The following is a 27,046-nucleotide window of genomic DNA, read 5'->3' on the forward strand; positions in this document are numbered from 1 at the left end:
TGTGTTTACACAAGACTGTTTAGTCTGAGTGTTCCCTTGATCCTGGCACAGTTGGCAGCTGTAGATTGTGCCCAGGCAGTACCAGTACTGTATGTTCAGCAGCAGTGTGTGGCATCATGTCCTTGGCCCAGCGGGTACTGTGCCGACGTGCGATGTCACACTGTCACAGCCACAATCAACTAATGTTCCTGTTGTTTTGGGGGGGCTTCTTCCTGTCCTGTAAGGATGTGATGAGAGGGGAAAGAGGGGAAAGTGCAACCTGGGGAGGATGTTACTGATGTCCAAACAGGGTGGAATAAATGACCCCAACTACTGCACAGGAAACAGTAGAGGGCAACTCTCACCAGGGGTGTGGGTATGGATGTGAATGTTTGTATTCGTGGGGCTACCTTTCATTCACACACCTTTCACCTATGTAATATTCAGTAGAAAGGTGTTCAAATAAGCCTGTGTCTTTTATAACACTCTTCTTTGTGTTCTTTGACCATCTGTATTGAGTTTGTGTGTGTGCAAGGGCCAGCAGAATGGTCATGCCCGCTTCATGCCATGGGAAATGTTTTTCATGCAAAGCTGTCTGAGTTATTGTTCTGCTTAAAGGATAAAAGAATGATGGGTCAGGATCCACTCCACTTTATTGCTTTTATACAAGTAATTCTTTTATTTCTTTACCAACTACAAAAAACTCTGAGAAGAGTCGCTGTGTATACTGCGTCACAGGAGGGAGATGAAACAGCGGTGAAGTTTTATTTTATTTTCCACAAAGCTAGAATAATATTCCAGAGGTTGGGTGAAGGGCTATGCAGAGGTGAAATGTAAAGTTTTGTTTTTTGGTCGGATATGATCTGAACTTCTGAATCTTTCTGAGGGGGACTTTCGAGAAGCCCTAAATTCTCTTTGGGCCGAACGGAAAGTGAACATGAGCGACCTATTTGTTCATGTTGGCTTTTATACAAGGATATTGTTTTTTCTTCCACATAATATACTGTCGTGGAAATTCTACGCAGGGACACTCGAAGTAAATCTTAAATGAATCATTGTTTATTATTAGCGCACTGGAGAGGTTCCAACCAACTCAATGCACCAAGTACACATGTCGATCAGGAGCTCCACCAGGGCAGTCCCGTTAGTTCTCTTATATACTGCAGACAAGTTATGTTTGCATGATTTAGCTTATTCATCATTCACGTTTGCTTCAGTCATGTGACCGACCAATACTGGGTCATGCATGTGACAGACCAATACCTCACAAGGCTTCTTCTCTCTAAGCTGAGACCTTGAAACTGAGATATATTTCGTTCTCAAAACAAGGGTTTGGGCATACTGCCAAATTGCAGATACTGATAGTGAAGATTTGTTCAACCAGTCACTTGCATGAACACAGAAATTGGTTACTAGAAAAGTACAAACATAACATTTTCCATCACAATACACTGTGTACAAAACATTAGGAACCCAGTGCTGCAATAGCCCATCCGTGACAAGGATCAACGAGTTGTGCGTTCCGAGATGCCATTCTGTGCCATTATTTGTCTGTTTGTGGCCCGCCTGTGCCATTCTCCTTCGACCTTTCTCATCAACAAGCTGTTTTCGCCCCCACAGGACTGCTGCTGACAGGATGGTTTTTTGTTTGTCGCACCATTCTCTGTAAACCCTAGACACTGTCGTGCGTGAAAAGCCCAGGAGGGCAGCCGTTTCTGAGATACTGGATCCGGCGTGCCTGGCACCGACTATCATACCACACTCAAAGTCGCTTCGGTCACTTGTTTTACAATCGAACAGTAACTGAATGCCTCGATTGTGAGGACAGACGCTGGGAGACGAGAAGCAAGTACAGGGAGTGAACATTTAATATATACAGACATGAAACAAAACACGGACAGCGTCTGGACAGGGGAAACATAACGACATTAATGCTGACACGGGGATCACAACTGAGGAACAGACAGATATAGGGGAGGTAATTAAACAGTGATGAAGTTCAGGTCCAATGAAGCGCTGATGCGCGTAAGGATGGTGACAGGTGTGCGTAATGATGGGAAGCCTAGGGCCCTCGAGCGCTAGGGAGGGGGAGCGGGAGCAGGCGTGTCATCGATGCCTGTCTGCCTGCTTTATATAGCAAGCCACGGCCAAGTGACTCACTGTCATTTTCGTGAACAAGGTGGTGTACCTAATAAACTGTTTATGCAGTGGGGGAAAAAAATATTTAGTCAGCCACCAATTGTGCAAGTTCTCCCACTTAAAAAGATGAGAGAGGCCTGTAATTTTCATCATTGGTACACGTCAACTATGACAGACAAAATGAGAAAAGAAATTCAGAAAATCACATTGTAGGTGAATTTATTTGCAAATTATGGTGGAAAATAAGTATTTGGTCAATAACAAAAGTTTCTCAATACTTTGTTATATACCCTTTGTTGGCAATGACACAGGTGAAACATCTTCACAAGGTTTTCACACACTGTTGCTGGTATTTTGGCCCATTCCTCCATGCAGATCTCCTCTAGAGCAGTGATGTTTTGGGGCTGTCGCTGGGCAACACAGACTTTCAACTCCCTCCAAAGATGTTCTATGGGGTTGAGATCTGGAGACTGGCTAGGCCACTCCAGGACCTTGAAATGCTTCTTACGAAGCCACTCCTTCGTTGCCCGGGCAGTGTGTTTGGGATTATTGTCATGCTGAAAGACCCAGCCACGTTTCATCTTCAATGCCCTTGCTGATGGAAGGAGGTTTTCACTCAAAATCTCACGATACATGGCCCCATTCATTCTTTCCTTTACATGGATCAGTCGTCCTGGTCCCTTTGCAGAAAAACAGCCTCAAAGCATGATGTTTCCACCCCCATGCTTCACAGTGGGTATGGTGTTCTTTGGATGCAACTCAGCATTCTTTGTCCTCCAAACACGACGAGTTGAGTTTTTACCAAAAAGTTCTATTTTGGTTTCATCTGACCATATGACATTCTCCCAATCCTCTTCTGGATCATCCAAATGCACTCTAGCAAACTTCAGACGGGCCTGGACATGTACTGGCTTAAGCAGGGGGACACGTCTGGCACTGCAGGATTTGAGTCCCTGGCGGCGTAGTGTGTTACTGATGGTAGGCTTTGTTACTTTGGTCCCAGCTCTCTGCAGGTCATTCACTAGGTCCCCCCGTGTGGTTCTGGGATTTTTGCTCACCGTTCTTGTGATCATTTTGACCCCATGGGGTGACATCTTGCGTGGAGCCCCAGATCAAGGGAGATTATCAGTGGTCTTGTATGTCTTCCATTTCCTAATAATTGCTCCCACAGTTGATTTCTTCAAACCAAGCTGCTTACCTATTGCAGATTCAGTCTTCCCTGCCTGGTGCAGGTCTACACTTTTGTTTCTGGTGTCCTTTGACAGCTCTTTGGTCTTGGCCATAGTGGAGTTTGGAGTGTGACTGTTTGAGGTTGTGGACAGGTGTCTTTTATACTGATAACAAGTTCAAACAGGTGCCATTAATACAGGTAACGAGTGGAGGACAGAGGAGCCTCTTAAAGAAGAAGTTACAGGTCTGTGAGAGCCAGAAATCTTGCTTGTTTGTAGGTGACCAAATACTTATTTTCCACCATAATTTGCAAATAAATTCATTAAAAATCCTACAATGTGATTTTCTGGATTTTTTTTCCTCATTTTGTCTGTCATAGTTGACGTGTACCTATGATGAAAATTACAGGCCTCTCTCATCTTTTTAAGTGGGAGAACTTGCACAATTGGTGGCTGACTAAATACATTTTTTCCCCACTGTATATTGCTAAATAGTAACACAATGTCATAATCTTAACTTGTCCTACGCACACACATTACTAGATTATAGTCTTATTATTCTAATACATTTCACACCGTTATATTGTTTTTTTTTGTAAAGTCATTTAGCAGACGCTCTTATCCAGAGCGACTTACAGTTTTAGTGAGTGCATACATTTAGTTATTTATTTTTCATACCCCCCGTGGGAATCGAACCCACAACCCTGGCGTTGCAAACAACATGCTCTACCAACTGAGCTACATCCCTGCCAGCCATTCCCTCCCCTACCCTGGACGACGCTGGGCCAATTGTGCACCGCCCCATGGGTCTCCCGGTTGATTCGAACCAGGATCTCTAGTGGCACAGCTAGCACTGCGATGCAGTGCCAGTTAGTTTCAGGGTGGAATACTTTAGTCACTACTTTTAACATTTAAATCTTCTATCAGAATTTTAAACAAAACATGTATCCAGAAATGTTGCTTAAGAATGGAAGGTTGGTTGACCGAAAGAGACCTGAGCTGAAGAATCTAGATTACTTTTCTTCCAAAGGAGTTTCACCATAGCAGTTTTTAGTGCAGTTGGGAAAGTGCCTGTGAACAGGGAGTGATTATCAATAGCTTGCACTTCTTTAATTATGCAATTCAAAACTGTTTTGAAGAAGATGGTGGGGATAGGATCAATAAGACAGGTAGAAGGCTTAAGTTGTGATATCACTTTCCTGAGCATGTTTCAACCAGGGAAAATAAATCCATAGTACCTTTGCGTGGTAGGCTAGGGCACATATCATCAAACTTCTCATAAGGTCTTGCTTGACTGATACCCAGCCTAATGTTTGCTATCTTTTCTCTGAAATTTGCCACAAACTGATCACATTTAGATGTGGAGGAAAGTTCACATAGGTTTGCGGGGGTAGGATTTATCAGCCCATCAATGGTCAAGAAGAGCACTCTCTAATTATTCTGATTATTGACTGTGGGAAGCATTGGAGTCAACATGGGCCAGCATCCTTGTGGAACGCTGCGAACCTTGTAGAGTCGATGCCCTGACGAATTGAGGCTGTTCTAAGGGCAAAAGGGGGTGCAACTCAATATTAGGAAGGTGTTCCTAATGTTTTGTACACTCAGTGTATACTCTGGCAGTCGCTGATAATTTGTAAGGAAACTCATGTCCATTTCTCCTGGAGGACATTTTTCTTTCAGTTCAGGGAAAGAATAAGTAGTATTTCTAGGATCACACTTCCAAGAAGGGAATCATTATTTTTTCTGGCTGTCATATAGCGAGCCACTCCCTTCAGAATGTTTTGTAATTGTAATTTCACTGAATTTTGCGTCATGTTGCAATTAGTGAATTACCATGACACATTTTTGTGGGTGGGACTGGAGCCAACCGAACTGTTAACAAATGTAAACACATCAGGAAAGCCAAGGATATGAAAGCAAACGAAAGACAAAGAAAGCCAAGGAGCCATTTGGAAAGACAAGGACTCAAGGAGCTATTTTCCTCTACCTCATGTGGCTTTTCTGTTATCCCTGACCATCTCTTATGTTCTCACAGGGCTGTGGTTTTATGGGGATGTAGATGAAGGTAGGGCCAGTGGGGTCAAAGGACAAATTCCCCGTGCAGGACAGATGGACAGGAGTCTTTGAACTGGCCCCATCTCGTCTCAGGTTGCGTCTTCAGGGGTGGAATTCAAACCTGTTACATTTTGCCAAAGTGGAATGCAAACTATTTCGATTGGAGACATCCAGAGGCTCTTCCGAGTTCTATTCTATAGTTATGTAATGTTAAATATGGTGGCGGCAGAGAAAGGGATAATTACTACCATCACTAGCAGTAGCTACACATGCGTAACACAGGGTGAATGTCTGTAACAAGGCAGCCTTGACTCCAGTCGTTCTAAATGTATCCATAGAAACTAACTAGAATATGGTGTGATGTCTGGCAGTGCAAGACCAGTACAAAGGTACTGCTAAAACCTACATAAAGTTCAGACTGAGCAACCTGTTGAAGATCCGAACTTGATGATAATAATTAACATAGTTAATATCATGAGTAGTACCCTATTTTTTACCGTAACCCATCTCACTTCAGCACCAACCCCACTAACTGGCACTGATGATTATTCACAAGCTGACTTTGACCTATGGCCTAGGAAATGTTGCTTATGCCAAGCGTATAAAAGCAGCTTTTGTTTCTGCCTATACAGGGACACACTAAGGACAGGGTCTATCACTCAATGAGAAAGTGACTATTATATGAGGCTCAACACATTGCAGCACAAAGTGGCAATGTTCCTACCACAAAGGCCTTATGCGTCAACAGTCACCCAAAATACCCAATGCAAAGAACAGAATGCACATTCATGATCATTTTAATGTACTTTCCACAAAATGTCTACTGCTGATAAGATTGACAACAAATACCCTTCATGCTAGCCCAAAATGTTATTTTGTGTGTGTGTGTGTGTGTGTGTGTCTACCCCAGACGTACCCTTCCCCCGACGAGTGAGACTGAACTCTATACCCTGATCTAGACAATAGCTGAACAATGGGAGATGCTTGGGGTCGTCGTGCAGTCAGCTGATCAGTGACAAAAACAAAGAAAGCCCCTGGCTTCAACGCTAAACCCTATAACCCTATCATGTGCCTTAACGCACAAACACACACGAACACACACACAGGATTTTTGTAGGGTTTGGGCCTTTAGGGATTGTCTTGTAATCATTTGTCTTGTAAAATAAGTCTCATCTTTATGCTTCATAGAATTTATACCTAGTCCAATACCCAGTCCAACAACCTGTCAGTCTACTCATAAATGAAGGGAAAAGGCAGAATTTACTTGTGAGCGTGAGAGAACAGGAAGTGCCTCATGGTTTGTTTGAGCCCTGGTGAGAGTGGTATATTTTATTGAATTCATGAGCCTGGGGTCAGGTTGTCAGGGTTTCGGGGGAGGGACAGAGGTGGGGTCTGCCAAAGGTTGAAATAAGATGTGAGGCTGTTTTTTCTAACAGAGAGAGAGAGGCAGTGCACCTCTGCCTGACCTACTGGCACATTCAAAGGACTTTCAACGCAGGGGGACCCAGGACACTTTAGCCAACATTATAAGGAGGAAAGCAACACATCCAGACCTTTTCGGTCGATTTCAGAGGAAAAGGACTGTAGCCTCTGTTGGGTAAGTGGGAGACAGATTCATTCAACAACTGATTACAGGGTCACATATTTGTCTGTGTTCTTATTTTTTTAAACTCTATTTCTTACTATGAATGTATTACTGATCAAAGTATTATAAAAGTAATGTGCTCTACTCCTTGAATCAGTTACCCCAGCATGATTAACAGCTGTATTTCAGTGTAGTCTGCTATGACAGGAGGCACATCACGTGAATGCCTTTTTAACAATATCACACACAGGCCTCAGTGTGTAAAGTCATTTTAATTAGATACTATTACAATTTCCTCTAACAAGTTTTTTCAGCTTTTTCATATCTGTTTAATGTGTGTGTGTGTGTGTGTGAGTGAGTGTGCGTGTGCGCATATGTGTATGAGTGTGCGTGTGTGTGTGTGTAGTCTATGTACGGGTGTGTGTGTGTGTGTGTGCATATGTGTGTCTAGTCTACGTATGGGAGACAGTCTTGTTTAGAAGTTATGTTATCATGCCATCAGTTAGGGTGAGAATAGCGTAAAACAAATTCAGCCTTAAGCTTCCCCTCTAGAGAGTTTCTTTCCTGGATAGCTGTAGCTACTTTAAACTACAAAACACATTCCTACAACGTCTTTGCCATCCCTCTCTGCACTGCACTTCCCTCCTCTCAAAAACACTCAGTCAAATACCCTCCTCTGGTTTGCTGAATGCTTTGTTCCTGAATTCTGCCAAGTGGATTCCTGTCTGGATTGGAGGAAGGCCATGGATTTCACAACAGTGGACCTCATGAAACCAGACTTCAAAGCAGCACACATCACAGCAGGCTGCTGAGGGGAGAAATAGCTTATAATAATGGCCGGAATGGAGCAAATGGAATGGCATCAAACACATGGAAGCCATATGTTTGATGTATTTGATACCATTCCACCAATTCCGCTTCAGCCATTACCACGAGCCCATTCTCACCAATTAAAGTGCCACCAACCTCCTGTGGCACACATCTGTGTCTATAGCTGCCTAGCTGTGGGTGGCATACTATGGCACTGATTGCATTGCGCTAAATGAAAGCAGCAATAACACAGTCCCTCTCTACTGTAGTGGCTTCACTACTACTGTCGGCTAACTCCAGGTGTGATAGTAGCAACTCCAAACTAAAGCCCTGATTACTGCTCGCTCCACAGGGCTTAGAGAGGAGGAAAGGGCGAGGCTTTCAACCATGGACGTTCAGTGCAGACAGACTAGCCTAAAGACAGATACACCTGGCACAGATGTAAAGCAAGCCCTGTTTAAGATACCTTTAGGTATCCCAGGTCACTTAAAATGGTCTGGTCTTCTCTGTTCCCTGTACTGAAATGACATCTGTGAAGAAGCAAACAGAGAGAGTGAGAAAGAGAGAGAATGTCCTGCTTTAGGTTTCGATATGCTTGGTCAGCACCCATGGGAGAAGGTTTCCCCTTAAGTTTTTTTAACCTGCCAGGCGAGTCAGCATGGAGAGTCAGTGGTCCCAACTCTCTCACGAACAGCAGCTATGTCCACAGCAAACTCAAAGGCAGCTGACATCCTGCTTTCTAAGGGGTGAACCGTGAACGTGCGGATGTAGTTACACAGCTGCACGCTTTACTCCTGCAAGCTTCATGCAGTTTCCTGAAAAGTTGGAAAGAGTAGCTATGGTCACATAGCTTTTCAGTTCCCATAAAATGATCAGTAAGGACTACAAAATTATGATTGAATTATAACCCACACAGACTAACAAGCCATCTACCGCCAATAATGTTTATGTGCTCGTTTAAAGTGGACATCCACACTACTGTAATATGATGCTGGTAATATTATACTAGCTAGTCCTTGTACAGTAGTTCAGCTCAAGCAGTGCCAGTGATACCCTTTCCTCGGCGAAATTGGAAGACTAAACCACTATTGAAATTTAAGGGGGGTAATCGGAAGCAAAAATCTAACCAAAAAAGCTACAGAAAGACATTAGTATTGCTTTAACATGCACATTTTGTTCTCCATTCATTAGACCACTGACATATATGTTGTATTGGTTAGTAAGACAAAGTAGCCTAAACATTGACGTCAATTTTGGAATGTATCGCCCATTTCCCGTAGAATGGAACGAGCAGTGCTGAACTCGTAGAACATCGAATACTTTATCTACTTGGAAGTTGGAACCGGGCTCGATGCCGAAAATTAAGTGACGTAGGCCACATAGGATTTTCACGAAATATAATATGTTATCAGCAAAAAGACTGGTGGAACATTTCCATCATAAGGGGATATGTATACCAGGAAGTCGGCAGAGTCCGCTATCTCGTTTTTTGTTTGAAACCACACGAGTGGAATAAACCGGTGTTCTGGGACGGAGAGAGTCGTGTGCTACAGGTAAGAATAATTTTTTACATTTTAGTCATTTAGCAGACGCTCTTATCCAGAGTGACTTACAGTTAGTGAGTACATACATTTTCTTATGTATGCAATCACTTGGTCAACTAGTGAAACTTGTGTTGCTACATTTCTAGCGAGTAGTTTGACATTATTGCACAGTTCGTAACTGTGTCAATTACTGTTCCGGTCTATTGCGTTTGGCTACAATGTAGTAATAAGTAAACGCAGGACTGTTAAACTAGCTCCTGCTAACTTTGTCCGCGTTTACCACTACAACGCGTGCTCGTATGAGTTTGGTGAATTTGGTATACATATAATGACTTACTTCACAAACGTATTAGCGAGTAATTGACTGATAATCGTTCAGACAAATCACATTGTGTGCAGCTGGTTTGGTTTTACATTTGTGTGTATTGTTCTATTCGGATCGTGTGGAGGGCAGCAGAAATTGACACCAAAAACAGGGTCAAATGTAGCCTGATGACCTGACTTGAATTTCATTCAGTTCTACGTCCCGGCAGAAATGAGCGTTTGGATCAGGAAAGTTTCCTCTCACGACCTCTAGGCCTACAAGCCAGTGTTGAATAAAATTATATATTTGTAATTTTACCGGTTTTAAATGTGGTTGGTCCTTTTGCAGGTAGGAATGTGAGACAATGTATCCACAATAAAGTATAATTACATAAACTTTTCAAAGCTCTTGTAGTGTATTCAGATTTCTATCATCTGAATCATGTGCACAAGATGAAAAAACATGCACAAGAAGCACAAATGGTTCTGTGCATGCTTCAGGTGATAGACATCTGAGCACACTACCAGCACTATGAAAAGTTTATTTAATTATACTTTCCTGTGGATATATTGTCTCATATGCCTACCTGCAAAAGGACCAACCACACAAACAACTGGTATGATAAGTTAAAATATAATTGTATTAAACATTCTGGCTTGTAAGAGGCAATTTACCAAACAAATGTACGGAATTAATCTGACTGTGAACCAAAGGTATCAGTCTGATTGCCAGGCAAGGTCAAATGCAGTCATCAGTATTTTCGTCTACAAGGACATGGACAGAAATAAGATATAATCTCCCCAATGTCAGCCAGTTCTGTGTCTGCCATTTGCCTATGCTTTTATTTTTGTAATTTTACAGTAGGCCTACTAGGGCTGTCCCTGACTTAAATAAAATTAAAAATCATGGTGGACCGAAAGTCATCTGTTCTTAAATTTGTTAAACGTGTATTTTTCCATATATAGACACAACCGATGTGTTTTAATAAAATCAATTATATGCATTGAGCTTGTCTGATGCTTTAAGCTTACAGTTTTATGAAATAAAATAAACGCCTGAAGAGGGCACCAGAGATCAAGATAACCAGAAGAAAAAAACCTGACCCAACTATTACATTTAACATTTACATTTAAGTCATTTAGCAGACGCTCTTATCCAGAGTGAAATTGGTGCATTCAACTTAGGATAGCCAGCGGGACAACCACCCTTTTTTTGTTGTTTTTATGTTCTTTTTTTCATTTTTATTTCCTTATTATTATTTTATTTTTTAATGGGGGGGGGGGGGTTAATGGCACAGGCAGGGAGCCCAGCCAACAGCCAGTTGCAGTAATCCAGACGCGAGATGACAAGTGCCTGGATTAGGACATGTGCCGCTTTCTGTGTAAGGTAGTGTCGTACTCTGCGAATGTTGTAGAGCATGAACCTGCAGGATCAGGTCACTGCTTTGATGTTAGCGGAGAACGACAGGGTGTTGTCCAGGGTCACGCCAAGGTTATTTGCACTCTGGAAGGAGGACACAATGGAGTTGTCAACCGTGATGGCGAGATCATGGAGCGGGCAGTCCTTCCCCGGGAGGAAGAGCAGCTCCGTCTTGCCGAGGTTCAGCTTGAGGTGGTGATCCGACATCCACACTGATATGTCTGCCAGACATGCAGAGATGCGATTCGCCACCTGGTTATCAGAAGGGGGAAAGGAGAAAATTAATTGTGTGTCGTCTGCGTAGCAATGATGGGAGAGACCATGTGAGGATATGACAGAGCCTGTCAGGTAGGACGCAATCCAAGAGTGAGCAGCGCCGGAGATGCCCAACTCGGAGAGGGTGGAGAGGAGGATCTGATGGTTCACAGTATCAAAGGCAGCAGATAGGTCTAGAAGGAGGAGAGAGAGTTAGCTTTAGCAGTGCGGAGAGCCTCCGTGACACATGAGAAGAGCAGTCTCAGTTGAATGACCAGTCTTGAAACCTGACTGGTTTGGATCAAGAAGGTCATTCTGAGAGAGATAGCAGGAGAGTTGGCTAGAGATGGCACGCTCAAGAGTTTTGGAGAGAAAAGAAAGAAGGGATACTGGTCTGTAGTTGTTGACATCGGAGTGATCGAGTGTAGGTTTTTTGAGGAAGGGTGCAACTCTCGCTCTCTTGAAGATGGAAGGGACATAGGCAGCGGTCAAGGATGAGTTGATGAGCGAGGTGAGGTAGGGGAGAAGGTCTCCGGAAATGGTCTGGAGAAGAGAGGAGGGGATAGAATCAAGCGGGCAGGTTGTTGGGCAGCCGGCCTTCACAAGTCGCAAGATTTCATCTGGAGAGAGAGGGGAGAAAAAAGTCACAGCATAGGGTAGGGCAGTGTGAGCAGGACCAGCGATGTCATTTGACTTAATATATGAGGATCGGATGTCGTCAATCTTCTTTTCAAAATGGTTGACGAAGTCATCCACAGAGAGGGAGAAGGGAGGAGGATTCAGCAGGGAGGAGAAGGTGGCAAAGAGCTTCCTAGGGTTAGAGGCAGAGGCTTGAAATTTAGAGTGGTAGAAAGTGGCTTTAGCAGCAGAAACAGAGGAATAAAATGCAGAGAGGAGGGAGTGAAAAGATGACAGGTCCGCAGGGAGTCTAGTTTTCCTCCATTTCCGCTCGGCTGCCCAGAGCCCTGTTCTGTGAGCTCGCAATGAGTCGTCAAGCCATGGAGCAGGAGGGGAGGATCGAGCCGGCCGGGAGGATAGGGGACATAGAGAGTCAAAAGATGCAGAAAGGGAAGAGAGGAGGGTTGGGGAGGCAGAATCAGGAGATCGGAGGGAGAAGGATTTAGCAGAGGGAAGAGATGATAGGATGGAAGAGGAGAGAGTAGTGGGAGAGAGAGAGCGAAGGTTGCGACGGCACATTACCATCTGAGTAGGGGCAGAGTGAGTAGTGTTGGAGGAGAGCGAGAGAGAAAAGGATACAAAGTAGTGGTCGGAGACTTGGAGGGGAGTTGCAGTGAGATTAGTAGAAGAACAGCATCTAGTAAAGATGAGGTCAAGCGTATTGCCTGCCTTGTGAGTAGGGGGGGACGGTGAGAGGGTGAGGTCAAAAGAGGAAAGGAGTGGAAAGAAGGAGGCAGAGAGAAATGAGTCAAAGGCAGACGTAGGAAGGATAAAGTCACCCAGAATTGTGAGGGGTGAGCCATCCTCAGGAAAGGAACTTGTCAAGCTCATTGATGAACTCTCCAAGGGAACATGGAGGGCGATAAATGATAAGGATGTTAAGCTTGAATGGGCTAGTGACTGTGACAGCATGGAATTCAAATGAGGAGATAGACAGATGGGTCAGGGGGAAAAGAGAGAATGTACACTTGGGAGAGATGAGGATTCCTGTGCCACCGCCACGCTGACCAGATGCTCTTGGGGTATGCGAGAACACATGATCAGATGAGGAAAGAGCAGTAGGAGTAGCAGTGTTTTCTGTGGTAATCCATGTTTCCGTCAGCGCCAAGAAGTCGAGGGACTGGAGGGTAGCATAGGCTGAGATGAACTCTGCCTTGTTGGCCGCAGAACGGCAGTTCCAGAGGCTGCCGGACCTGAAACTCCACGTGGGTCGTGCGCGCAGGGACCACCAGAATAGAGTGGCAGCAGCCACGCGGTGTGAAGCGTTTGTATGGCCTGTGCAGAGAGGAGAGAACAGGGATAGACAGACACATACAGTGGGGAAAAAAAGTATTTAGTCAGTCACCAATTGTGCAAGTTCTCCCACTTAAAAAGATGAGAGAGGCCTGTAATTTTCATCATAGGTACACGTCAACTATGACAGACAAAATGAGGAAAAAAAATCCAGAAAATCACATTGTAGAATTTTTAATGAATTTATTTGCAAATTATGGTGGAAAATAAGTATTTGGTCAATAATAAAAGTTACTCAATACTTTGTTATATACCCTTTGTTGGCAATGACACAGGTCAAACGTTTTCTGTAAGTCTTCACAAGGTTTTCACACACTGTTGCTGGTATTTTGGCCCATTCCTCCATGCAGATCTCCTCTAGAGCAGTGATGTTTTAGGGCTGTCGCTGGGCAACACGGACTTTCAACTCCCTCCAAAGATTTTCTATGGGGTTGAGATCTGGAGACTGGCTAGGCCACTCCAGGACCTTGAAATGCTTCTTATGAAGCCACTCCTTCGTTGCCCGGGCGGTGTGTTTGGGATCATTGTCATGCTGAAAGACCCAGCCACGTTTCATCTTCAATGCCCTTGCTGATGGAAGGAGGTTTTCACTCAAAATCTCACGATACATGGCCCCATTCATTCTTTCCTTTACACGGATCAGTTGTCCTGGTCCCTTTGCAGAAAAAACAGCCCCAAAGCATGATGTTTCCACCCCCATGCTTCACAGTAGGTATGGTGTTCTTTGGATGCAACTCAGCATTCTTTGTCCTCCAAACATGACGAGTTGAGTTTTTACCAAAAAGTTATATTTTGGTTTCATCTGACCATATGACATTCTCCCAATCCTCTTCTGGATCATCCAAATGCACTCTAGCAAACTTCAGACGGGCCTGGACATGTACTGGCTTAAGCAGGGGGACACGTCTTGCACTGCAGGATTTGAGTCCCTGGCGGCGTAGTGTGTTACTGATGGTAGGCTTCGTAACTTTGGTCCCAGCTCTCTGCAGGTCATTCACTAGGTCCCCCCGTGTGGTTCTGGGATTTTTGCTCACCGTTCTTGTGATCATTTTGACCCCACGGGGTGAGATCTTGCGTGGAGCCCCAGATCAAGGGAGATTATCAGTGGTCTTGTATGTCTTCCATTTCCTAATAATTTCTCCCACAGTTGATTTCTTCAAACCAAGCTGCTTACCTATTGCAGATTCAGTCTTCCCAGCCTGGTGCAGGTCTACAATTTTGTTTCTTGTGTCCTTTGACAGCTCTTTGGTCTTGGCCATAGTGGAGTTTGGAGTGTGACTGTTTGAGGTTGTGGACAGGTGTCTTTTATACTGATAACAAGTTCAAACAGGTGCCATCAATACAGGTAACGAGTGGAGGACAGAGGAGCCTCTTAAAGAAGAAGTTACAGGTCTGTGAGAGACAGAAATCTTGCTTGTTTGTAGGTGACCAAATACTTATTTTCCACCATAATTTGCAAATAAATTCATTAAAAATCCTACAATGTGATTTTCTGGATTTTTTTTCTCTCAATTTGTCTGTCATAGTTGACGTGTACCTATGATGAAAATGACAGGCCTCTCTCATCTTTTTAAGTGGGAGAACTTGCACAATTGGTGGCTGACTAAATACTTTTTTTCCCCACTGTAGTTGACAGGCTACAGAAAAGGCTACAATAATGCAAAAGAGATCGGAATAAAATTAACTAAACATCTGGGGAAGCGAGAGAGCGGGGCCTCCCTCACTTACCTTTCACTGAAACACTCAAATATAACTCTCCCAACTTCCACTTTAGCAATGATAATTGTTGTAAACTACAGTGGTTCAATGTTTTCTAGGAATATACTCTAACTTAGTTTATTCAGCTAGCTAACTTGGTACAGTATTCTTCTGTGAAAACCGCCCAGGGCACCGTATCCTATGACGCCATAGCTAACTAGCATGCTAGCATCCAATAACACACGGTTTAGCACCAATACTTTGTTACAACAAACTACCAATAGTGTGTTAACACACTAAACAGATCATTCGTGTCCGTGTCTAGTTCCTTTCATAACGCAGAAATAATTCAATGTTGGCTAGCTAGCACAAAGTCAGTCATGCTAGCTACACAAGTGAACTACACATCTCGAATGTTCAGAAAGTGAAGCTTTACGTTGCATAATTCTCATTGATGATATTGTATTTAGTTGCTACAGTACTGCTAGCTGGTAGTGTTGGCTTGCTAGCAATGGCTGCGGTGTTGACTTTGTTTGAAAAACGGCGTCGCTGCGAACGAATGTAGCTGGCTAGCTAACCTCGATAGTTTCTCTATACTACACCTTTATCTTTGATACAAAGACAACTATGTAGCTAGCTAACATTACACTAATCAAATCGTTCCATTATAATGTAATGTGTGTCATATTACCTGCGGAGCGAAGTACAGCATGACTACTCACTCCAACTCACTCACTCTATTCTCCTCCTTTTGCAGATTCTGCCATTACTCTCCTGAAGTTGCCGGTAATAGACTACACAAGGAGTCTGCAACCTTTTCATGAAACAGTTTCATTTAATTTATAGTAACGTTTTCATATCTCAAAATCATTGTCATGTGGATAATCAAAATTCTATCTAAATGAAAATGATACAAACAAAAAAAGTAACTTCTATTGCCAACTATGTAAAAATAGCCTACATTAAGCCAATAAATAAAAACATTGCAGCCTGCAGGTAGAAAATATCCTGATAAAAATAAATATCCTATGAATCACATTAGCTACACATGGCCTGTCTGCAACGAACTTGAAACATTGTATCAACTATTAACTTGGGTCCGGCCCGAAACTTGCGCTTGCAACATTGTAAAAAATATTATGGGCCCTCAGTTTCCTGTAGCAATGAGCTCGCGATTTTCCCTTTCACGCTGAGTGGTTATCGAAAGGGAGAGAGCTGGAAAGATTTTTCAAATACATTGGGGAACTATTGTAATTCTCAATGGATGTAAAAACAGACTTCGTTTGCTTGCTGTTTGAGGTGAAGAAAACATTACTATGAGAAGCTCCACAGGTCATTAGTGGTGGTCCGTTAAGCCAATCAGAAATACAATCAGATCCCCAAATGGACACATTTATATGCCTACATTTGCGCGCAGGCCATGTAGTCTATACAGTGAGGGAAAAAAGTATTTGATCCCCTGCTGATTTGGTACGTTTGCCCACTGACAAAGAAATGATCAGTCTATAATTTTAATGGTAGGTTTATTTGAACAGTGAGAGACAGAATAACAAAAAAAAATATATAAATTGATTTGCATTTTAATGAGGGAAATAAGTATTTGACCCCACCTCAATCAGAAAGATTTCTGGCTCCCAGGTGTCTTTTATACAGGTAATGAGCTGAGATTTGGAGCACACTCTTAAAGGGAGTGCTCCTAATCTCAGCTTGTTACCTGTATAAAAGACACCTGTCCACAGAAGCAATCAATCAATCAGATTCCAAACTCTCCACCATGGCCAAGACCAAAGAGCTCTCCAAGGATGTCAGGACCAAGATTGTAGACCTACACAAGGCTGGAATGGGCTACAAGACCATCGCCAAGCAGCTTGGTGAGAAGGTGACAACAGTTGGTGCGATTATTCGCAAATGGAAGAAACACAAAATAATTGTCAATCACACTTGGCCTGGGGCTCCATGCAAGATCTCACCTCGTGGAGTTGCAATGATCATGAGAACGGTGAGGAATCTGCCCAGAACTACATGGGAGGATCTTGTCAATGATCTTAAGGCAGCTGGGACCATAGTCACCAAGAAAACAATTGGTAACACACTACGTCGTGAAGGGCTGAAATCCTGCAGCGCCCGCAAGGTCCCCCTGCTCAAGAAAGCACATATACAGGCCCGTCTGAAGTTTGCCAATGAACATCTGAATGATTCAGAGGAGAACTGGGTGAAAGTGTTGTGGTCAGATGAGACCAAAATCGAGCTCTTTGGCATCAACTCAACTCGCCGTGTTTGGAGGAGGAGGAATGCTGCCTATGACCCCAAGAACATCATCCCCACCATCGAACATGGAGGTGGAAACATTATGCTTTGGGGGTGTTTTTCTGCTAAGGGGACAGGACAACTTCACCGCATCAAAGGGACGATGGACGGGGCTATGTACCGTCAAATCTTGGGTGAGAACCTCCTTCCCTCAGCCAGGGCATTGAAAATGGGTCGTGGATGGGTATTCCAGCATGACAATGACCCAAAACACACGGCCAAGGCAACAAAGGAGTGGCTCAAGAAGAAGCACATTAAGGTCCTGGAGTGGCCTAGCCAGTCAGCCTCGAAACCGTAATGACTTGGAGAAGATCTGCAAAGAGGAGTGGGACAAAATCCCTCCTGAGATGTGTGCAAACCTGGTGGCAAACTACAAGAAACGTCTGACCTCTGTGATTGCCAACAAGGTTTTTGCCACCAAGTACTAAGTCATGTTTTGCAGAGGGGTCAAATACTTATTTCCCTCATTAAAATGCAAATCAATTTATAACATTTTTGACATGCGTTTTTCTGCATTTTTTGTTGTTATTCTGTCTCTCACTGTTCAAATAAACCTACCATTAAAATTATAGACTGATCATTTCTTTGTTAGTGGGCAAACATACAAAATCAGCAGGGGATCAAATACTTATATATATATATATATATATACAGTGGGGAAAAAAAGTATTTAGTCAGCCACCAATTGTGCAGGTTCTCCCACTTAAAAAGATGAGAGAGGCCTGTAATTTTCATCATAGGTACACGTCAACTATGACAGACAAATTGAGAAAAATAATCCAGAAAATCACATTGTAGGATTTTTAATGAATTTATTTGCAAATTATGGTGGAAAATAAGTATTTGGTCACCTACAAACAAGCAAGATTTCTGGCTCTCACAGATCTGTAACTTCTTCTTTAAGAGGCTCCTCTGTCCTCCACTCGTTACCTGTATTAATGGCACCTGTTTGAACTTGTTATCAGTATAAAAGACACCAGTCCACAACCTCAAACAGTCACACTCACACACACAAACTCCACTATGGCCAAGACCAAAGAGCTGTCAAAGGACACCAGAAACAAAATTGTAGACCTGCACCAGGCTGGGAAGACTGAATCTGCAATAGGTAAGCAGCTTGGTTTGAAGAAATCAACTGTGGGAGCAATTATTAGGAAATGGAAGACATACAAGACCACTGATAATCTCCCTCGATCTGGGGCTCCACGCAAGATCTCACCCCGTGGGGTCAAAATGATCACAAGAACGGTGAGCAAAAATCCCAGAACCACACGGGGGGACCTAGTGAATGACCTGCAGAGAGCTGGGACCAAAGTAACAAAGCCTACCATCAGTAACACACTACGCCGCCAGGGACTCAAATCCTGCAGTGCCAGACGTGTCCCCCTGCTTAAGCCAGTACATGTCCAGGCCCGTCTGAAGTTTGCTAGAGTGCATTTGGATGATCCAGAAGAGGATTGGGAGAATGTCATATGGTCAGATGAAACCAAAATAGAACTTTTTGGTAAAAACTCAACTCGTCGTGTTTGGAGGACAAAGAATGCTGAGTTGCATCCAAAGAACACCATACCTACTGTGAAGCATGGGGGTGGAAACATCATGCTTTGGGGCTGTTTTTCTGCAAAGGGACCAGGACGACTGATCCGTGTAAAGGAAAGAATGAATGGGGCCATGTATCATGAGATTTTGAGTGAAAACCTCCTTCCATCAGCAAGGGCATTGAAGATGAAACGTGGCTGGGTCTTTCAGCATGACAATGATCCCAAACACACCGCCCGGGCAACGAAGGAGTGGCTTCGTAAGAAGCATTTCAAGGTCCTGGAGTGGCCTAGCCAGTCTCCAGATCTCAACCCCATAGAAAATCTTTGGAGGGAGTTGAAAGTCCGTGTTGCCCAGCGACAGCCTCAAAACATCACTGCTCTAGAGGAGATCTGCATGGAGGAATGGGCCAAAATACCAGCAACAGTGTGTGAAAACCTTGTGAAGACATACAGAAAACGTTTGACCTGTGTCATTGCCAACAAAGGGTATATAACAAAGTATTGAGAAACTTTTGTTATTGACCAAATACTTATTTTCCACCATAATTTGCAAATAAATTCATTAAAAATCCTACAATGTGATTTTCTGGATTTTTTTTCTCATTTGTCTGTCATAGTTGACGTGTACCTATGATGAAAATTACAGGCCTCTCTCATCTTTTTAAGTGGGAGAACTTGCACAATTGGTGGCTGACTAAATACTTTTTTTCCCCACTGTATATATATTATTTTACCATAACCAAAGTAACAAACATTGTAGATTAGAAATTATAGGAATTAACAGTAAATGTAGCCTACTACTGGTGATTATAAGTAATGGGGAATTGATATGCACTAACAATCAAACAATTCACACAATGAAGTTGTGAAACAATGAATGTGCACAAATTGGCGGGAGAGAGCGCATTCTGGAGAGAACTTCATCTGGGCGCATGGTCAATCCGATGTCTGCATTGGCGATGCAGCATTTATGGTGATATGGCCTCAGCAGAAGTCAGGGCATTCATACTTCTGGCACTTAAAAGAGCACAGCAGAGCTGTTGTCAAGGAAGTGAGTTTGTGTTTATACAGGATGTCAACAAATCATTTCAATGCAGAGCTATACAGAGCCCTTCTCATTGTTCCAACATTTGAGAGGCGCGTGGCGATGCGGTACAGAGCTGGATTTGGCTTTTAGTCCGCAATAGCGTCACACACTCCATATGGAGCCTCCTACCACATTTTCTGATCAAGCACAAATTGGTTTTTAGTCTAGGCCTCCACAATGGATTAGTTCACTGAGATGGGCGCAAATATATATTATTTATATATATGTGTGTTACTGCTCGACTAAAACAATCTCGGTCGACCAACAGCCTAACGACCAAAAAATAGACCAGTCGACTAATTGAGGTCAGCCCTAAGGCCTACATTACCTTTAATCAATGTTAGTAGGAAGAGTAGAGTACTTAAATGTCCTCTCTCCTACACGTTATTATACCCTGTCATGTTGGATGGTCATTTCCAGTATATGTGCCAGTCTGTGTGTGAAAGAAAATGTTGATTTGCTGTTGAAAACACACCCACTCTTGCTCAAGGGTAATTATTACACAACAGTCGGAAATAGTTTTTGTGAGGGCACCTAGGGGCAGTGTACAGTAACTAAACATGCCATTTCATTCAGCAATAGCTTACTTTGTATCACTGCCAAATGATATAGTCTGTACAGAGAAACTGAGTCTATCTGAAGAGACTGATTCCGTTGGCTGTGATTTTAAAGATCTGCATTGTCATTGTTTCTCTTCCAGGGCAGAGAAGGTGGCCATGGGGTTAGCACCTCACTCTCTCCTGGCCCTGACTGGCCAGTTGCCCTGGCCGCTGCTCCTGGCTCTGCTCGCTCCATGGAATGTCCTCCGAGCTGAAGAGCTGAAGCCCACTAGATGGCCCCTGTTCTCCCAGAAGCCTTTGCTCCTCGCCTGGAATGCCCCGACGGAGGACTGTGGCCCCCGGCACGATGTGCATTTCCTGCTGGAGCAGTTCCAAATCGTAGCGTCGCCCAACGAGGGCTTCGTCAGACAGAACCTCACCATCTTCTATAAGGACCGGTTAGGGCTGTACCCGTATTACAAGCGTGACCGCACCGCGGTGAACGGTGGGATCCCTCAGGCTGCCAGCCTCACGCAGCACCACGAGAAGATGCCCGAAGGTGTGCACAAATACATACGTGAACCAAACGCCAAAGGCCTCGCCGTCATCGACTGGGAGGAGTGGCGTCCGCTGTGGATTCGCAACTGGGATGTCAAGGACGTGTACCGGGACCAATCCCGGCAACTAGTGGCCAAGAAAAACCCGGACTGGACCCCGGAGCGCGTGGGGAAAGTGGCTCAGCAGGAGTTTGAGCTGTCGGCCCGGAAGTTCATGCTGGAGACCCTGAGGCTGGCCAAGAGCCTGCGGCCCAACCAGCTGTGGGGGTTCTACCTGTTCCCAGACTGCTACAACCATGACTACCGGAGTGGCCTGGAGAACTACACAGGTCGCTGCCCTGATGTGGAGGTGGCCCGTAATGACCAGCTCACCTGGCTGTGGACTGAGAGCACGGCTCTGTTCCCTTCCGTCTACATGGGCACGGTGCTGCGCTCCACCACATTCGGGCGGCAGTTTGTCCGGAACCGGGTGAAGGAGGGGATGCGGCTGGCTTCGGCGGGCGACGGGCTGGCACGGCCCGTCTTCGTCTACACCCGGCCTACGTATGCCAACGAGCTGACTCCGCTGACTGAGGTGAGGGCCGACGTTGTCTAGGTCTAATTCTAATTCTGTCCCTATAGATATTAGTCTACTCATCACGACCATAACTTGTGCTGTACAGAGACCTGATATCACTGTTGTTGTTATTCCAGTAAGAAGTCAGCCAGGCACACGGTAGCTTTGAAATTCTCAGCTGACTGTTACTATAGCTGCTTTTCTCAGTTTAGTGAGTGTGTGTGACTGCATGGCTGCGTTTACACAGGCAGCCAAATTCTGATCTTTTTTTCACTAATTGGTCTTTTGACCAATCAGGTCAGCTCTGAAAAAGATTGGATGTGGAAAGATCTGATGTGATTGGTCAAAAGACCAATTAGTGAAAAAAAAATCAGAATTGGGCTGCCTGTGTAGATGCAGCCAATCACGTTTCAACAAGAGCATCAGTATGCAGTCTGTCTGAGTGATATCGATAATCACAGACAGGTTCCTTCTGGTCTTGCAACGCAGGTGTTACTCTTGACAGAGCCTAAAAATATAACGATCCATCATCAAAATGCTCTTGTTTTAAATAGGGTTGATGAGAGGAGCCTCCCTGTGAGATGTCACGAGCACATACAGTGTTAAAGGCTTTATACCCTGATGAAGACAGCTTGGCTGTGGAAACGTTGGTTATAAAATGATTGCATCTGAGCTCCTAGAGTGAGGCTCTCCTTTTCTTTTTTTAAAGCCCAGGCTTACATAATATGTCAGGGCTAAATATAGAACACACACATGCGCACACTCATGACCAAGCGTGGCATGTCCAGCAACAGAGTCGCCTGTGTTTCCCCAGAAACCTAAATATGTCTTTCTGCGGCTTCTACACCAAAATATCATTACCCATCGCCAACTTTCCAATAACACACACATGCAGTAAGCGTATGCGCATGCACATTGACCACAAAATACTGTATTTCAAGCAACTGATTCTTACCCAAACTAGAGTCACAAATGAATTGATAGGCTTCTAGGCTGTTATAGTCATTAGCTGTTATACTGTACATGTAAACAGAACTGAAAAATGACTAGTAGCAGGAATATACACTGAGTGTACAAAATATTAGGAACACCTACCTAATATTGAGTTGCACCCCCTTTTGTCCTCAGAACAGCCCCAATTTGTTAGGGTGTGGACTCTACAAGGTGTCGAAAGCGTTCCACAGGGATGCTGGCCCATGTTGACTCCCAATGTTTCCCACAGTTATCAAGTTGGCTGGATGTCCTTTGAGTGGTGGACCATTGTTGATACACACGGGAAACTGTTGAGCGTGAAAAACGCAGAAGCGTTGCAGTTCTTGACACACTCAAACCGGTGCGCCTTGCACCTACTACCATACCTCGTTCAAAGGCACTTAAATCTTTTGTCTTGCCCATTCACTCTCTGAATGGCACACATACACAATCCATGTCTCAATTGTCTCAAGGCTTAAAAATCCTTCTTCAACCTGTCTCCTCCCCTTCATCTACACTGATTTTGAATTGGATTTAACAAGTGACATCGTAGCTTTCACCTGGATTCACCTGGTCAGTCTGTCATGGAAAGAATGTTCTTAATGTTTTGTACACTCAGTGTATTTACTGTATACTTATGGTAATATACTAATGGTAATATATACATGTAAACAGGAGTAATAGTGACCAGTAGCAGGATACATAGATACTAATGGTAATGGCAATCAATAATCAATGAACAGCAGCCTAGTGGTAGTAATACATCTAATCAATAATAATAATATTAATAGCAGCAGCGTAGGTGTGAGGAGGAGCAATAGTTGTTAGCCATTTAACAGTCTTATGGCCTGGGGAGTCTGTTGGTCTGAGAACAGTCAATGTCTCAGGTGGCTGGAGTCTTTGGCAATTTTTCGGGCCTTTTGGGCCACTGTGTGTGTCAGATGATGTTATAGAGGTTGGTACTAGTGTGTCTATCTGACTAGATGAATGAGGTGCTGTCAGGCAGCCGGGGCGTCAGTGTTTACTTTCCCACTGGACCACTCTTCACACAGACACACTGGATGGGAGACGGACAGAGAGAGACGGAATGTGTGTGTAGGAATATTCTGAATGAATGAACGAGACATCATGGTTAGTCTATAGGCCTGTAGACACCATGCTTAATTGCTTCTTTGGAGTGTGTCTGAACTGACGACTCCATTCTATCATTTCCCTATATCTCTCCATATTGAAAGAGTGTGTTGGAGTGAAAGGATGTGTGTGGGAGAGTGACACATCTGGTGTCTGTATGTGTTTAAACCAGGGTTTCTTGAGAATAGATATGATGATGATTCAGAATGTCGTGTCATAATGGGACTGCGTCATGGGGTTGCATCCTAAATGGCACCCTATTCCTTACATAGTGCACTACTATTGACCAGAGCTCTATGGGCCCTGGTCAAAAGTAGTGCACTATGAAGTGAACAGGGTGCCATTTGGGAGGCGGACATGAACCGTAAAGGGCGTGGGTCAGCTCATCTGGTCAGTGTTAAAGAAATGATGAAATGTTCCTGTTCATAGAGGGCGGAGCATGTGTTTGAGATCGATTACATTCAATGTCATAGTAGTCAGCCACTTCAGACTGACTGAACTACAAATCACCTTACGCCATGAATGGCTACTCATTTATGATTTGTAGATCAGTCAGTCTGTGGTCGCTGGCTGCAATGTACTCGATCTCAAACGTGGCCAGTATGTTCATAATGCAGGACTGAATTTGTGTGTGTGTCTGCAGACAGACCTGGTGTCCACCATTGGGGAGAGTGTAGCCCTGGGAGCAGCTGGGGTCATCGTCTGGGGAGACCATACCTACGCCAGCAGCAATGTGAGTGTCCTCCTTCAAGAGCTATTTGATCATGAATAGATTATCTGTAGCCTAGTTTGAGTCATCAATCTGGTGTTCCCCTCTGTAACACACCTACAGCTGCAGCAATGTGAGTATTCTCCCTGAAAATACCCTATTCCCTACATAGTGACTCAAACTATTTATAATCTATGAATGACCCAATTGGGGTGGTTCCCAAATGACACCCTATACCCTACATAGTGCACTACTTTTGACCACAGCCCTGTAGGGAAATAAGGTGCCATTTGGGACAGACCCCTATTTGATCATTCATAGATTATGCATAATGTTTTGAGTCATCAGTCTGGGGTGTATTCATTAGTCACAGGAACCAAACTGAAGCCAACAGCGAAAACAGAACCAAACTGGGAGGGACCTAACTGTATTTTTCCAATAGAAACATGTTTTTGTTGCAAAACGTTTTCTGTTTGGAGTCAACGATTTCCGTTGCAAAATGTTTTGCAACAGACAAACATTTTGCAACGGAATCTGACTAGTGAATACACCCCTGAGGTTCCCCTCTGTAACAACTATTTCCTGTCTGTCTATCCACAATTAAATATTAATGTGTTGGTCCATTCTGAGTCTGCACCTGTGTTTCACTCTCTCCTCCCTCCCTCCCTCAGGCCAGCTGCTCCAGTCTGAATGAGTACCTACAGGGTCCGCTTGGACGGTACCTGCTTAACATCTCCACGGCAGCAGAACTGTGCAGCCAGAAGCTGTGCACCTCCCATGGCCGCTGCCTCCGCACACTCTCAGACACTGACGCCTACCTGCACCTCAGCCCCCTCACCCACAGCATCAGCATCCAGGGGGGCAGGCTGAAGGTGACCGGTCAGCTAGGTCAGGGGGAGCTGGCTAAGTACAGGCAACACTTCCAGTGCCAGTGCTACAGCGGGTATAAGGGCGAGGGCTGTGCCCAGAGAGAGCTGGGGAAGAGTGCTGCCACACCTGTCTGGAGAGTCTGGTCTGTACTGACCCTGTTGCTCCCTCTAGGGCTTCTCACTCTGCTCCACTGAGGGAGGCGAGCTGGAGCTGACGACGTGCAATATGGGGGAAGAACCACGCCCTGGTCCTGGCCTCTACTGGGGCTCAGAGGGATTTCTGGTCAGGGATGGGCTCTAGCTGGTCTGTGGGACTGATCCATATGGAGAAGAGGATATGGGGGTGCCATCTGTCAACAGGATGAAGGAGGGGACTGAAGATACTCCTCAGTACCCTTCGGTTACCCACGCAAGCTAAAGGGACAGCATTTGAAGTGGGAAAACAATAGGCCTTCTATTTTGACTTGATGTTTTTATTGTGAGTGCTGTGCGGTGAGGTAGAAATGAAGGTCTATACTGAACTGATCTAGCTCTCCCTTCACCAGAGCTGGAAGACATCTGGAGCTAGCAGCCAGAACTACAACTAAGATGTCTGTAATGTGTATGAATGCTGACCTCAGCTGTATATTGAGTGTGTGTGTCTGTGTGAACTGTGTTATCAGTTAGAAGTGTAGTAAGGCTACTAGTGAGACTGTAGTTTGTTCGAATGTTCCTCTCTTTCGCCTAATGTGGAACCGTGGGAATTGTTAAACCTCAACAACAGAACCTAACGCACCACACTACAACAATGCTACTTTTCTATGAAGAGACTGTGCCACCGTGAAGCTTTTGTCCAAAGAGACCTGCGCTGTGCTTGGATAGTCCAACCTCTTTCGGCTAGATGGCTATACCTTCGTAATCTTAAAAAAAACAAAAAACATTTCTTTTTGTAACAGTCTCTTTTTCTACGGTCTTATTTTTTCAACCTGTAATGTTGTGGTGGAAAATAACTGGAATATTTGGAACTGACTCTCGAATATTCATTCAAATATTCATGTGCTTCATTGTGGCAAGGAACTCATTTAATCTACATAGCTGCCTTTCTGTGTCACTCACGGACTGCTTTTGCAACATTTCATCACCTCAATCACATTAGCAAGAAAGACTCGTCTAAGAATTTTCTATAAATATTTTTAGCCCACAACAACATGTTTGTGAACACACCACATCTGCACAGATGACGGTATGTCAGTGTGAGGCCTAACATGTCTGTGATCATCCTTATTCTGGTGCCTCTAGCATCTACTTTGTAGATGTTATTTGAGTGTCTGTGAGGATTGCAAAGCAAAACTGAAAGCTTTTGCTCATTTTGTCATTTGTTTCTACTCTATTCTTCCTTCTGTTGCCTGAAACCAAAATTCCTTAGAAAATGGCTCTGGCCTCATCCGTGGTTTTGTCTAGAAGGAATACAGCTTATGTCAATTTTACTTTTTGTAGCAGGTTTAAGAGAACTTACACAGCAGGTTAGGAGAATTAGGTGGGTTAGGGTTATCTGAAATGCACAAAATCTACTTTTGACATCAATTTCACAAGCTGTATCCCATCTAGACATGACCTGCATGCTTTTTCAGGGGACCACAGTCAGACCTCCAGGGGCCTCTGTGTGGGTCCTAGTGTCATTTTCACTGCTCTTATTTATGTCCCAAACAAGCTTCTCATTTACTTTGTTACATGTGCATTGGATGTCATTGTAATTAGTAGTTATTTTTATTACATTAATTGAAATATAAAAAGGCTCTCAATGAATTAGAATCTTGGATTTATGCTGTTCTGTCGTTATTTACATCACACGGTGGGTCAGAGTTCACAAT

At 44.1% G+C, this 27,046-nt stretch overlaps 1 protein-coding gene across 3 annotated transcripts; it reads left to right on the plus strand.

Moving 5' to 3' along the window:
- The first annotated feature begins 6,793 nt into the window (after positions 1-6,793).
- LOC121575491 (hyaluronidase-2) lies at positions 6,794-26,994 on the plus strand. 3 transcript variants are annotated; one of them, XM_041888612.2, is made up of 5 exons: positions 8,978-9,290; positions 15,686-15,714; positions 20,564-21,533; positions 24,262-24,351; positions 24,999-26,994. In XM_041888612.2, exons 3-5 carry the CDS (start codon positions 20,580-20,582, stop codon positions 25,389-25,391), a joined length of 1,437 nt encoding a protein of 478 aa, XP_041744546.1. In that variant the 5' UTR covers positions 8,978-9,290; positions 15,686-15,714; positions 20,564-20,579; the 3' UTR covers positions 25,392-26,994. The 3 variants fall into 3 exon arrangements, with proteins under 3 accessions (XP_041744547.1, XP_041744546.1, XP_041744545.1); XM_041888613.2 differs by lacking the exons at positions 8,978-9,290; positions 15,686-15,714 and adding an exon at positions 6,794-6,939; XM_041888611.2 differs by lacking the exon at positions 15,686-15,714 and having other exon boundaries at positions 8,979-9,290.
- Positions 26,995-27,046: the final 52 nt, after the last annotated feature.

This window comes from Coregonus clupeaformis, chromosome 10 (assembly GCF_020615455.1).
Source record: "Coregonus clupeaformis isolate EN_2021a chromosome 10, ASM2061545v1, whole genome shotgun sequence".
Classification (NCBI taxonomy): domain Eukaryota; kingdom Metazoa; phylum Chordata; class Actinopteri; order Salmoniformes; family Salmonidae; genus Coregonus; species Coregonus clupeaformis.

Bases quoted from the DNA above. Each gene is read 5' to 3' on its own strand.
- LOC121575491 (XM_041888613.2), top strand. From the start codon at position 20,580: ATGGGGTTAGCACCTCACTCTCTCCTGGCCCTGACTGGCCAGTTGCCC. The intron at 21,534-24,261 runs GTGAGGGCCGAC...GTGTGTCTGCAG, and splicing joins AGCTGACTCCGCTGACTGAG to ACAGACCTGGTGTCCACCAT. The intron at 24,352-24,998 runs GTGAGTGTCCTC...TCCCTCCCTCAG, and splicing joins ATACCTACGCCAGCAGCAAT to GCCAGCTGCTCCAGTCTGAA.